Here is a 14,162-nt window from a genome sequence, read left to right as displayed (position 1 = left end):
TGCGGTAAAGCTGGCTAGCTTTCAATAAAAAAAAAATGTCCAGAAGGACCGTTTCTGTCGGAAAATAACAACAAAAAAACTGTAAGTTTATTGTCACAATGTAGCACAAAAAAAGAAAGTCTCTTCGATTGGACAAGCAAAGTGATTTATTTATAGTTGTAATCAAGCAGAAATAATTGTTGACGTTTAACTTGTGAAATCTTTGGGCCGTTCCAGCAACAATCACACTTTATATTTTTATACTTTTACATAAATCCTCATGGCAATTTGGTGCAAAATGTGTTTTTTAATATCCAAAACAACTGGATTGGAAATACAGCTCAACTCTTTGATTTTATTTTTATTTATTTATTTTTTTATTTCTTCCTGGAGGGAGTTTACAATAAAACATGTCAAACCAAGTGAATATTATTTGAGGGCCGGTAAAGAGTTCTATATTTTATTTGGTGGTCCCAAACATGACCTTTCCCCTAAAGTCACTCTGTAGCGCCCCCTGGAACATCAAGAAGCCAATTGACATGGAATTTAGTGGATGTTTTTATGGTGAAAGGATGAACTTTGAAAATATCAAGAGTTCACAATATTTGACAAATGACCTCCATTAAAAAGTGTGCAAAGCTTGATTATTTTGAGGAGTTGCCATGAAAAAGAGGCAAAAACTTTTTTCCTGTCGCCCGCTTTACTAATGAACACAAAATTAGCTGGATGTCGAACATGACGCTTGAAAAAGTCACAAATTTGGTTTGAAACAGCCGTTTCAGGACTATTTAGTCGAATGCTTCCCAGGAAATTCGTCCAAATAAACCTCAGACGAGGTTTTTGCCTCAAATTTTGACAATCATTTTGAGATTTTGCCACAAAAATGAGATAAATGAAAACGAGCCCTTTGACAGCCGTTTTGGGAAAAAGTCAAGCGCCCAAACCCCAAAAGTGAAGCAAGCATCATCTTCGCTTTTATCCTCCCTGACCACCACCGCATTCGTCCTCTGACAACCCAAAAACCACCACCAGGACCCCCCGCCCATCTTTGGAGCACCTTAAAGTGCCGGCGATACACTCTAACATAGAGCAGATGAAGATTAGACACTGGTCAAAGTGATCGGAATAGCACAACGAAATTGAAAGAGACACGAGAAATTAAAAAAAAAAAAAAGGAGTCCAATGTTTTTTCCTCATGTATATACTCGAAAAGGTCCAACTGTTGTTGTCATAAAGTCATGTCAAAAATCTTGGAATATTCCGGAAAAAAAAGGTGCATTTTAAGACTAGCAATGAGCCACAAAGAATCACGCAAGAAAAAAATGTTCAAAGAGGATGATCCATTTCCGAACAAAAGAAGTTTTAAAAATGGACAAGGCGAGAGCCTAAAATCTACAAATGGTGGCGCGATTCCAAGCGAGTTCTGCAGCAGGGCGACACCAAGCAAGTGGTACCGAGACGAGAAGCGGCGATGGCGGCGATGGCGCGCCCGCCGATGCTACGAAGTCTGCAGCAGGCGTCTGTAGTGCGGCATGACCTCGTGCTCGGGGAGGTGCAAGTTGAACTCCAGCGCCACCAGCACGGGAAACTCGAAGGCGATCAGCTCGCGACGGTTCACGCGGAACCGCTCCTCCAGTTTCTGCAAGGTAGATCGTTGTAGAAATTTAAAAAAAGGATCGGATGACCTTTGAAAACGTTTCAGAGCAGCGATTCGCATCAAGGCTGATTTTCGATTTCTCCTGAATTTGTCCGAGAACGATTTCATAATGACGTAGCTCGGTATTTGTCAACGATGTATCGTGATCGGCACTCGATTTTCATTACATGGCCGACGGTAGACTCAAACCCAATCGAGAGCAAATTAATTAATTAATTTTGGTGACATTTTTGTTTGTTGGTGTGCCACCTCCCGACCAGCAATATGGATTTTTTTTTTCATGAATTTATATTTATTTGACAGGGAAATTGTCAAAGCAGAAATACTTCTGTTCATATAGGAAAGTGATCAATTTATTTTTAAAAAGGGCATTTTTTTTTCTGCAGGAAGAAAAAACCCTTTGATGTTTGTGTGCTCGTGCCTCGCCGTGAGAATATTTGAATGTAAAAATGGCTGAAATATTAAATAATTAAAAAAATATATATTTTTTTAAAAATATGAATACATATGAAAAAATGTTAAAATAACTTTTTAAGTAGTCAACCCAAATTTTGAGCACTTTCCCATCCGTGAACGCATCATTACAAAAAGGTTTAAGCATCAATGGGAACATCGGTCCTATCTTAAACCATTTAAAAAAAAAATGAAATAAATCTATTTCCAAAAAAAAAAAAAAAAAAAAAAAAAGGACCTGTTACAATGTCTTACAATTTATTTGGATTTTTGAATCAACATCCTTATATTTGCATATGACATTGATTTAGTTGTTCAAAATCTTCACAGCATGAATTTATTCAGTGAAATGCTTCCAAGTTGAGCAATTGAAATAAATCAAGCAAATTATCAGGGCGAGTTTTCTGGAGCAAGGAAACGAGAAACACTTGATCGTGATTCGCCATCTCAGCACCGTAGCCTCAAAGATGGTCGCCGGGACGACATTTGGCCACGAAATGCGCTCGGCGGCGGCGGCGGCTTACGTCGATGAGGAGCTTGACTTGGTGCTTCTTGAGATCGCCGCCTATCTTCGCCGCCAGCAGGACGCAGGCCCCCGTGCAAAGTTTGCGGTTCTGCTTGTTGAGCTTGCCCTGCAGCACCAACTTCTCAAAGTAGACGAAGGCCATGGCCACGGTGGGCTCCTCGTAGCCGCACTCGTCTTGGGCCAGCTTCTTCATCTCCCGCTTGAGGCTGAGATGCGCAGAGGAAGATGGCGGTGACGTTTAAGAGCGCCGCAGTGGCGGACGCGGCCGTTTAACGCGAGCGCTCCCACCTTCGGATCTTGCTGAGCGTGAGGCGGATGTGCGGGAACTTCTCTTTGAAGGTTTCGTTCATGTCCTTCTTCAGGTCCGACGGTTTCACGTACTCGATGACCGTCGTCTGACAAACACCAGAGAGTCATTGAGCAGTGCCGTTTTGTTTAATTGACACCGCGTCATAACCAGCTGTTCCTAATAATTTGCTTATTTAAGAGGGCACTTTTTAAAAAGTCAATACTCAAATACATTTATATTGACGTTGGTATCATTTAACGGTATTGCTACAAAATATTGTGAATTTAAAAATAAATGACACATTTATGTGCCTCCTACTTTGTTTACGATACTTATTTTAAAATGTATGCAATCTAATGAAATGATGACATTAAAATAAAAAAAATGGACTAAAAAAAAACGCAGTAAACGGCATAAAAAAAAAAAAGAATTGATATTGTTTGCCGAATAACTCAGTGACTCTAAAATACAAAATGCCCCAAAAAAACCTTGTGAAATAAACGCATTCGTCCTCAAAAGCTAAACACAACCTGCTGCCTTTAAGTTGAACGTGCTGGCGTGAGCGTGGAGCAATGTGAGGAATGTGCCGCTTCCACAATGGCCATTCTTGGCAATTGGAGGAAGCCAGGACCCAAAAAAAAAAAACTAAAACACGACCTGGCCTTGACGCCGCGCTCGAATACGCTCGTGTAATTCAACAGTTATGTCACATCCGTTCTTGCGACTCACTATTGAGACACACAAAAACAAAACGTCTCTTTTAAACAAGCGTCTAATTATTTGTGCCGTGGTTTGACCCTGACTGATGAAAACAACATCCTGCTGGCTGCCTTTCATACAAACGAGCCTTTCGGACCTCATTGTCCTCGTGGGAAAATGAACAAAAGCTAAAAATAACTTGATGGCGTCAACAAAAACTCGTCATACGAGTCGCTTGTGCTACTTGGGCCACACTTGGTGGCCGTGTGGCGTTCACTGACTCACCATGTAGGACGGGAAGATGAGCACTCGCTTGTGTTTGCCGCACGGCCACTGAGGGTCGTCCAGAAGATTGGGGTCGTACTCGCGGATGTCGCTCAGGTCGTTACCTAATAACAAGACGCAACACAAAAAAGGGGAATGAAGAAAGGAAGCGCAGCCTCAAATAAAAAGCCACATCAAAACAAATTATTCCCTCTTTCCATGTTTGAAGCTAAGTGGAAATCAATAAAAAAAGAACATGACATAAAAAAAATGATTTTTTTTTTTTTTTACATTTTAGGGTTCAGTTTTAAAAAATTTTGCTAACAAGCAATAAGCAGGTGTTCACAAATTTTGGGATTGAGAGGCGGGGAAGGTCTCCCTCTGAATCTGTTTGCCAATTGAAAAAATGATTCTAAATGCCAGAGGAATATTTTTTTCCTGAGAAAAAGTCCTGAAAAAAAAAATACCTGAAAAAAAAAAGTCCTGGAAAAAATTTCCTGAAAAAAAAATCCTAAAAAAAAAAAAAAAATCCTGAAAAAAAAATGTTCCTGAAAACAATTCCTGGAAAAAAAACTCCTGAAAAAAAATTCCTGAAAATGTGTTTCCCTGAAAAATAATAAAATAAAAATTCCTGGAAAAAAGTTCCTGGAAAGGAAATTCCTGAAAAAAAAACATTTCCTGGAAAAAAAACTCAGAAAAAAAATTCCTAAAAAAAAAAAATCTAATCTAAGAATCTAAGGAGCGCGTGGGGGTGAGGCGTTGACCGACCAGTGTCCAGGCTGCTTTGGTTGCTGTTGGCGCGTGCCAGGCTGAGGCTGCGATGGCTGGCGTGGCGAGACTGCGCAAAGGACGACGTGGAGTCGATGGTGTTCCGCCGTCCGCCCAGCACGTTGGTCGGGTACAAAAACTGCGTGTACGACACCGTCTGCGCACACGCCAACGTTACGTTACCCAACGAAAACTCACCACATCATTAAAAATGGAAGAAATCATTTTCATTAAAAAAAAAAAAAACTTTACAAAAACTAATTACAATTCATTTCAAACTTTTCGCTGCAACTTTAACGTGCAACCCATTTCGACTGAATGGTTCAAATGATTTCTACAACAATTGACGTTAGCGCAAACGGGTGCGCCTTACTTTCAAATGACTTTTAAAAATGGAAGCGGTTGGTTTCTCACCTTCCCGTCCGCCCCGAGCTCGACGCCCTCCAGGCCGATGACCATCTCTTTGGCGCTGACGCCTCCCGACGGGTGTCGCTGGCGTCCCGCTGCTTCCATCTTCACGTCCCTGATGATGAGCACAAAATCAAGACGGCCGCTTTGTTTTTTTTTCAACGCTTTCACGAGCAGGCAGCGAGGCTTTTGCGTTGGCTACCGATGGAGCGGCCTTGCTGGTGGCCTTCTGTTCGCGGGAGGCGAAAGTGTCCCTTCAGGAGGACACGCGAGCATTAGGCCAATGACTGAAATGTCAGACGGCTGCACCAGGTCAATGGAAAGAAGGAAAAGAGGCGGCCGGGCGTGTGTGTGCGTGTGTGTGCGTGTGTGCGTGTGTGCGTGTTTCCAGCGCACTGCTGCCAGGAACAATTAAGACACTGAGAACTAGAGTGGGCTAACTCCAATGAGGCCATTTGGAGTGCAGAAATGAAGACAGAAATGGTGAAAAGCTTCCAGATGAATATTTTTCAAAATCAAAGTTTAAATTCCAATTTGGACATGTCCAGAAACTGAGCAGTGGTCAAGAAAAAAAAAAAAAGTTCCAACAACACCAACACAAGCAGATGCACGCATTAAAGCACAGATCATGTAAGTTTGGATTAACTTTTACAACGTTTCAAAGTTTAAAAAAAAAACAAAAAAAAAATGTATTCACTAATTCTGTGCTGTTCTGGCCATTTAGGCCACGAAAAAAATCGTAGAATGTTCAAATCAATCGTTAATTTCACACGGAAGCATATGAAACATGGACGTAAACTTGTGACGTCGTTGCGTCCCGCTTATCTTTTCCCTCTTTCAGGCCGGCCTCAAGTTTTTAAAAGATAGAAGCGACCTCACGTGACACTTGACTGAGGAGGAGGAGGAGGAGGGTTAGAACGAAGAGAACGTCATGTGGCAGGCAAGGCGGGCTGGCGTCGGGACACCCTCGAGACGAGCTCAACAATGGCGTCAAAAAGCAGCCAAGGAAGAGAGAGATGAGGACGAGACGGAGGAGAGCGGGACGTCGCTTAGTAACATGCTCCACATGACGACCGCTCACGCTACATGCTACATGCTACATGCTACTTGCTACATGCTACATGCTCATTGCGTGTGCGACACAACCAACATTGAGGGAGGGAAAAAAAAAAAAATAATTCTGACAAGCCTCAAGCGCCGCCACCGACACTTTCTGACAACCATCATCAACGTTTTGCGTCACGCAAGAAAAAAAAAAAAAGAAAAAAAAAAGAAGTGGACGGCCAAAGAAGGGTCACCAAATTTGGGGCGTCACGTTTGTTCTCAGGTCATGGCATACTTTAAAAAAAACAAAAGTGCTCCTTTGCAATCAGCTCACGTTATAATTTTCAGTTGAATTAATTCACCAATACTTTTATTTCATAAAAATGTGATTTCATATTTCTAAACATATTTGAAAATTATTTCATAGATGTTTTCTAAATGTATATTTCCTTGGATGCAGATTTGTCCTGCAAATAAAATTGGAAATGCAATTATAATGAACAATTTCATTCATAGTTTGATTTGTAAATAATTCAATTTATAAATCTAAACATTTACAATAATTTAAAAATTTACAAATAAAAAAATGGTGTTGAGAAAAGTGTTCAAATTCAAAAGACATTTCGTACGTGCTGTATGTTTTTTTATTTATTTATTTAATGGCCGTTTAAAAGTCAGTTTGCTATCCATCCATCATGAAACAAATATATTTCAGATTTGATTATTTCAATAATTAATGGGGAGTTAAATGATTTAGCACTTAAAAACTAGTTTGATTTTTTAAAAATATTTAATTGTATTTACTATGTCACCATACAACACATTTTATAAATATGGTGCAAATGAAACATTTCATAGAAATAATTTCGATTTTATTTTAGTCTAACTCATGAATGGACAAGTCAAATTTTTCAATTTCATATGAACAAAAATGTGATCATTTATTTCCATTTGACACACACAACTTTTCTTAATAAGTCTTCTATTGTCAAAGGAATCATGAAAAGTGCTCATGACCCCCAAATTTCGAAGCCTGCAGTAAAAACCTTTAAAAAGATCAAAACCGTCTTTGTGTCAGACCAACACATTTTGCTCATTAGCATATTTTGTGCGCATCTGTCCTGTGCTGGCCTTTTTTGCAAGCTTTCGCTGAAAGGGAGCACTGTAGTCCATCAGTGTCACTTTTCCCCTCGTGACTGAGCAGCTCACTTTGTCCACGCCCGAAGGAAAACAAAACGGCCGCTGCGCACCTGAATGAGTGTTAAAAAAAAAAACAAAAAGACATCTGGCGGGACTTTTAAGGTAACCCGGAGTCAAAATGGAGAGCACGTCCACAGAGGAGAAGAAGCCACAATGAGGAGGAGGAAGGAGGAGCACAGACTGGGAGGAGGAGAAGAGGAGAGGAGTCATGCTGGAGGGAGGATACGTACCCCGCTTGGCTACAATCTCGATAGGGCAGCACTGAAAATACACTATAGAAGGATCTTCTGCCACTGATTAGGACTATCCTACAAAAACAAAACAAGCTCATCAGGTTGCAGTTTGGCTGAGTTTGAACTGCTGCCGTGTTCCATGTTGGATCACGTGACCTTTTGCAACGAATAAGACGGCAGCTGCCAGTAGAGATCCGATATTGTCTTTTACAAGTACATTGATAAATTCAAAAAGCGATGCGTGGAGATTCTCTGTTATCGATATTACACAAGCGCAGTCCTTAAGTGACAGACTCTAAAATATCTACACACTCTCTTTTATTTGTCGCTCATTTTTTTCTGCTCTTGGTATGACGAGAAAACAGAAATTGTATGTGAAGCCTCAAAATGTTATTCCCGTTAATACCACCAGGGGTCGCAGTTTTTCCCACTGCAGTGAGTTGGCTCGAGATGCCAGAGTCAACAACGAGACACTCCAAAGGCCTCCCAAAGACGAGAAAATGCTCGAAAAATAATCAAAAGATTTTAAGTGTCTTGTGTGATTTCATGCGGCAAACACAAGTCTGCACTCGAGTGGTGAAGTGAAAAAAAAAAAAAAAAAAGGCAAATCAAACAAAGAGTGGCCGCAAGAGTTTCACTTGGGATCCGTTTTGCTTCGTACCTTCCGTTGCGCATGTCGTGTTGTCGCATGTTCTTAATGAAGTGGATCTTCTTGAAGCCTTTTGGGCGAGGGGAACCGGAGAGAGTTCGGCACCTGAGAAAACAAACAAAACAAAAAGATGGGCGTGTCGCCGACAAATTGTTGCTCAACGTGAGCCGTCGTCGAACCTGCGCAGAGGAGCATTCTCCTCAATGTCTTCTAACGTTTCCAGCGAGGAGCGCTGGGAGATGAGACGGCGTCTGCAAAGAAAAAACAGGGAAATCTCGATGACAACGTGGTCGCAAATTCAAAAACGGAAAAGGAATGAAAAGCAAAGAAAAAAGAAAAAGAAAAAAAGTAACGCATGAGAAAATAATTGTAAAATTATAAATATGATCCACAATTTAGAAACCAGTCAAAAAACTCTAAGCATGTTTTTGACATTTAGAAAATATATCCGCAGGCGTCGCTTTGCGTGGGAATTAAAAATATGAATAATCTTCAGCAAAAATCAGGCTCTTGAAATTCTGCCTTTCTTGTTTTCACTCTTCAACTTAAGTGAAATTTACGCAGCGTCAAACTCATTTTTTTTTTGCCAAAATCTAGTGGCCAACAGTGGAATTACATCTGAATAATCATGAAGCAAAATACAAAATAGCGAAACCAGAATCTACGATGAAAGACGTCTGTAAAAGTTTAGAAAATATCAGACGTCGTTTTAATGTCGAAAATCTTGAAAGTCCACCCGACATCGCAAAGAAAGCGTCGTACCTTCAAGCGGCTCCGGAAGCGACATCGGCAGGTCGAAAACTAAAACGGGTTTCAACGCCGAAGAGCTCAGCAGACGCGACCCAAACTGTCACTTATCGACCACGGCGGCAATCAGCAACGACGAAACGTGAGCTCGCGGTTAAACGCTGACAAATAAACCATCGACAGCACGAAAAGCAAAAACATTTTTCACACTAGGGAGTGTTAGAAAATAACTTTGTCAACTGACTCCTCTCCAAAAGTTTTGGAACCAAATCATGCTCAAATATATGACGTGTAATGGCATAAAAAGCAGCTTGAATCTCTTCTTTTTGGGAAAGAACAAGTTGGTCGTCTTTTGGGCAAACAAAACGTGCGGTTAAGTTCAACTGCAAAACTTTGGCAAATGAAGGAAACGGAACGAAAAACCGAGTCGGCTTGTAAGTGAAAAAGTGTGATTTGAATCCATCTTGAGATGGACAAAAAGAAAGATAAGCGGCGTTTGGCTTTGTTGTTGACGCGGCACGACGACCCCCGTGAGGACTTTGCACCAAACAGCCGGCGGGACGTGCGCTGGACGCCAAAGAGCTTTTAAACGATAACGCTCGTTCGCGGAGCCGGTTTGACATTAACGACACTTCCCACAGGGACAAGAGATATAACGAAAAAAAAAAAAGAGGAAAGTTGTTGAAGTCCATTTGAAACAAGAAACACGTTGAAGGTCACGTGTTACTTTTTCACGCATGAAAAAAAACTAAAAACTTTTACAAACTGTACAAGGCAAAAGCCGTTGACAAGGTTTCTTTCACGTCACTTTTCTTTTCATCCAACTCGATTCCCAACCGAGTTCAGCGTTGCGGTTATCTTTTAGTGCACTTTTTTTTCCCTTCTCATTTTCCATCCCAAAGATCCCCGACCACTTTCCAAACATGGGTTGTCTTTTTTTTATTTATTTATTTGATCAGCCAATCTGACTTCTTTTAAATCAGCAGAGAGTTTTTTTCCCCGTTGAATGAATCGGAATTTTATTTTGCCAAATATCGGAATCGAAAAGTCCATATCGGTCCGGCTCCACTTTTGTCATTTTGTTCTTTCCACATCATTCATTATTGTGTTTTTTTTTATTTTAAGGTTTTGAATTCTCGCGGAGGCTGCTGATACTAGTCATCGATACTTAAAGCAGAACAATTTGACATTGTTTAATTCCTCCTCAGTCGTAGTTCGCGGAACACTTCAACGAATCATCATCGGCATAGAGGAAGAAAGATCCTTGTTCTTGGTTAAATCAAACTCGACGTATCAAAAAAGTACGACAGGTATCGATTAATACTCAAACGGCGACGACTCGGACTCTTTGCCACATTTGTGACGGCAAGCGTTTGTTTTGAAGGTGCCACGTGTTTGAAAAACACAAGAACGTTGAGTCAAGACGACGCCAAAGCGAGCAGACGTAAAGACAAGCACGAGTCTCTCGCATATTTTGTGCTCCTCATCTTTTCTGGCAGGCGGGGCGGCCGCTCCGTGATTTCCTGAATGGAAGTGAGGAGGCCGGAGGCCAACAACAAGTCTGAGGGGAGAGTGTGTGTCTGTGGGGCCCCTGAGAGAGGAAGTGGGGGGGGGGGGGGGGGGGGGGGTAGAGAGAGAGAGAGTCTGCCGCTTTCAAAGCTCGCTCGCCCATCAGGCAATACGGGCAAATTGTCGCACCACAAAATTGTGAACATTTCACCTTTAATGTCATTAAATTAAAACTGTTACAACCAAAAATTCTTAATATTGAAAACCAGACAAATGTGAATGCCATTTTTAACAATAATTGTTTGTTGTGTATCTGTTTGCCTTAAAAATGGGAAATGTTTTCATCTTTACATTTGCGCCGAAATACACATCAGTGTGACTAAAACCAGCGAATTTTCCAGAATTTCAAGTCTAGTCGGGGAAGGTTCGGTCTTCAAGAGGACATCGCAGCAGAAGGTTGCGCCACACATCTGCCGGTGACAGGTGCCTCGTCATCGCTCGCTCCATAATTGGACAGACATCCAAAAAGGAGAGGATGTTGGAGGCGAATCAGGTTAAAAGGGTCACATTGCGTTTTAGGGGAGGAGGCACAAGGTGTCTGTCATGTTTCGGACTTCAAATCACAGCAAATTTTAATCGGCGATGGCTCCTTAAATATATTCTGAGGCAGATTTTAAAAAATTGTTATAAAAACCGGACGTGCTCAAGAAAAAATTATTGCACTTCATAAAACCAGTTGAATTTGTAACAATTTTTTCTAATATTTATTTGACACTGCTATTTTTTTACTGGAAGTAAGTAATACAATTTGAATACGGTGGCGTGGAAAGGCTTTTCCACTTTTCCAAAAGGTGCCAACTTGATTTGTCATTGAATATGTAGAACTCACGCGATCAAGGAAATGCACGAGAAAAAAATAAACCACAAATATTATTAAAAAAAAACAAAAAAATGACACACCCCTTAATATGTTCTGCACAAAACAAGATGGTTACCTCCCCTCTTCAAACAGAACCCTCCCAAATAAACTAAGTAAATAAATCCGCAAATAGATGAATACGCGGGTGCTGAACCGCGAGTACACGGGGGTCCACTTTTATGTTTACGGATATGATCAGGCCAAAAAGTTCGTGTGGACATAGTTTACCTCGACCGCTGCAGCTCGATGGCAGAGTTGGCTATCGGTCCGCCTTCCAAGCAGTAGTTCTGAGCTCCTTGTCTGGAGTACGTCGCGGGCGCGACCCCGGGAGTGTAAGTCTGCAGTCTGCCCCGGGCCGAGGCGGCGAGAGCCGAGAGAGGCGAACCGAACACGGCCGCCGGAGCAGCACACGCCGGTATAAACGCTTCGCCTTCGCCGGGCTCGGAAGCGGCCGATGCAGCCGAAGCCACCGAGCTGGTTCGGCTGCTCGCCAGGAGAGCCTGATTCGCCAAGGCGGTCGCGGCAGCTGCGAGAGCCGCAGCCGAGGAGGAGGCGGTGGCGGTGGCGGTGGCGGAGGAGGAGGAGGAGGAGGTGGAGGTGGAGGTAGCGGCAGCTCGCTCCACCGCGCAACTCCGGGCTTCCGACTCTCCTTCTTCCCCCGCGACGTCCTCCGCCTCCTGGCGCTCGTCCTGCACCGGTCGCCCATCCAGGGAGATGTTGGTGAGGAAAGAAAGCGCCGCTTGCCTCCGCCTCGGGTCGATGCGTTTCCGCGTCTGCGAGTTGTTGATGCGGTGGCCGTGCAGAAGCGTGGCCGTGGCCGCGGAGGGGCTGCTGCTGCTCGCGGCCGCCGCCATGCTTCTCCTTCCCGCCTCCTGCACCTCCTCTTCCTCCTCACCTACGAAGCATCGAAGCGTGCCTTCAAATATTCCGTACTTGGGTGGGTGTACATGTCGCCGATCTACACTGTTCGTCTTTTTAAGTGCACGCGTGGAAGTGGGTCGAAAACAGCCAGGTCACGTGGTTGCAGTATTGTGGCAGCAAGGGGTGGCGTCTGGACCAATCAGGCGGGAGCTTTTTTCCCCACCCTTTTCCTGACTGTTCAAGAACAAGTCGACACGCTATAAGAGAGTTATGTTGTGAGTGACACAGCTTGCACTAAAAAGTACGACTGTTGGTCGTCGACTGCCAAACACACGCCCAATAGACAATCGGCACAGGAAATGAACTTGTGTACGGTGCAATAATGCCCCTTTGTGGTTGAAACGAGATAGTGTTTGAACTGCGGCTCAGCAAACATGTGTAAGGACGCCCTCTGGTGGTACAAGCGAGCAGACAACCGCTATTGTTTCTTTTTTGTTTAAGATGGTCACCTTTTCATTAACAAGATCAATTTATGCATATTTCTTTTAGCGCGCAGTGTCAATTGGATCGACTTGTTTTGGACGATTTTCAGAACGTCCATAAAAAATGAGCAAGATAAACACACCCCCTCCCTCCCTTTATGTATTGATGAGAGTCATCGCAGGGAACGAAGACTATTTGTGCATACAAAATCATTGCAAATACATCGCTAATAATGTAAAAAAAACGAAGATCAATCATCTCCAAGCTGTACGTGGACATCTGTAGCTCGGCCCACTTCAATTTATGAAAATATTACAAGAGAATGAGGAAAAGTTAATCTTATGTGCCGTTTCTGTCTCGTTTGTTTTCTTTCGTTTCTTCAGCGCTGGCCTCGACTGTACCTCTACCTACCTTTTCCTTTCCACAACAGGTTATCTCAATTTGTTTACCACGTTGTTCAGTAGGGAGATGGCCACAAATTAGTATTTTGTGCACACTTTAACTTTCTATTTATGAGTTCCTCCCCAAAAAGGTTCCATGTGGCCTCTTTTCAACTTGGAGCGCCCTGACTGTAACGAACCATTTCGACCACTAGATGCTGCTGTTGCACAATATTTCAACGCTCCCACGCAGGCCTGCTCTTATTGTGGCTTCCTTTATGCTGATTTTACGTTTCATTTTTAACTACGTCACCGTGACTTCCTCTTCCTTGTGAATGCTTTCACACTGTAAAACAACATTTCAGCTCACCGCAGCTCGTGCCGTCCAAAAGTTGACGCGAGCCTCCCAGCGCAGCACAAACGCTCAGCTTCCTGTGTTTGTGCCGAGCTTCCGACTCCAGCAGCTCATTGTGAGGCTTGCAGCACATGATACTTACAACTATGTCACTTGAAACACGATGAAAAGACACAAAACAGCCAGTGAGCGTGACTCATTGTTCCCTAATGGACCCATGGGACGATATGGGAACAGATGCTCAGACCATCAAGCAACCGGATATAGAATGCGTATTTTATATCATACGGAATGAGAGGAAAATGACAGCGGTTCATTGAAGACTTGAATTGAATTCATGTTTTATGCGAGTGTCCAAAGATTGGCTGGCGACCAGACGAAGGTGTAACTTGCATCTCACGCAAAGTCAGCTAGCAAACTGAAAGAGGTCAAAAGGTCGTTATAGAAAAATGAGAAGTTCTCATACCCTCGAAGCAATCAGATGAGTTACAATGTTAATTGTAATAATAATTCAAGCGGCAAAAAGGGTTTTTACATTATACTAGTTACGTTGTAACATTCAAATTGTTCTAAAGACCTTTCTGGGCACGCAAATGATTTGTCTCACCACTGAATAAAAGGAAGGCTAGGAAAACAGTAAATAATCTTTTTTATTTTTTTAAAAATGCATGAAGGGACACATAAAGCCATCATTCAGATGTTGATCATTATTATTATTATTATTAATATTATGGCTGTA

At 42.5% G+C, this 14,162-nt stretch overlaps 1 protein-coding gene across 2 annotated transcripts; it reads right to left on the bottom strand.

Annotated features, from left to right (window-relative positions):
• Positions 1-128: 128 nt before the first annotated feature.
• Positions 129-12,480, bottom strand: cables1 (Cdk5 and Abl enzyme substrate 1). Of its 2 annotated transcripts, XM_088311289.1 has the most exons (10): positions 11,573-12,479; positions 8,349-8,420; positions 8,182-8,274; positions 7,518-7,595; positions 5,050-5,158; positions 4,636-4,792; positions 3,889-3,992; positions 2,904-3,010; positions 2,614-2,821; positions 129-1,618 (listed from the first exon to the last, which is right to left on the bottom strand). In XM_088311289.1, the coding sequence occupies exons 1-10, from the start codon at positions 12,196-12,198 to the stop codon at positions 1,478-1,480; spliced, it is 1,695 nt and encodes a 564-aa protein (XP_088167415.1). In that variant the 5' UTR covers positions 12,199-12,479; the 3' UTR covers positions 129-1,477. The 2 variants fall into 2 exon arrangements, with proteins under 2 accessions (XP_088167415.1, XP_088167416.1); XM_088311290.1 differs by lacking the exon at positions 7,518-7,595 and having other exon boundaries at positions 11,573-12,480.
• Positions 12,481-14,162: the final 1,682 nt, after the last annotated feature.

Source organism: Idiotropiscis lumnitzeri, chromosome 12, assembly GCF_059441095.1.
Source record: "Idiotropiscis lumnitzeri isolate Australia: NSW breed Sydney's pygmy pipehorse chromosome 12, RoL_Ilum_1.0, whole genome shotgun sequence".
In the NCBI taxonomy this organism is placed as follows: Eukaryota; Metazoa; Chordata; class Actinopteri; order Syngnathiformes; family Syngnathidae; genus Idiotropiscis; species Idiotropiscis lumnitzeri.
The sequence above is the reverse complement of the archived record's forward strand: the minus strand, read 5'-3'. Positions and strand labels throughout refer to the sequence as shown.

Coding starts and splice junctions, on each gene's coding strand:
- cables1 (XM_088311289.1), bottom strand. CDS start 12,198: ATGGCGGCGGCCGCGAGCAGCAGCAGCCCCTCCGCGGCCACGGCCACG. Junction 8,421..11,572: donor ATCGAGCTGCAGCGGTCGAG/GTAAACTATGTC, acceptor TTTTCTTTGCAG/ACGCCGTCTCATCTCCCAGC. Junction 3,993..4,635: donor CCAAAGCAGCCTGGACACTG/GTCGGTCAACGC, acceptor TCTTGTTATTAG/GTAACGACCTGAGCGACATC.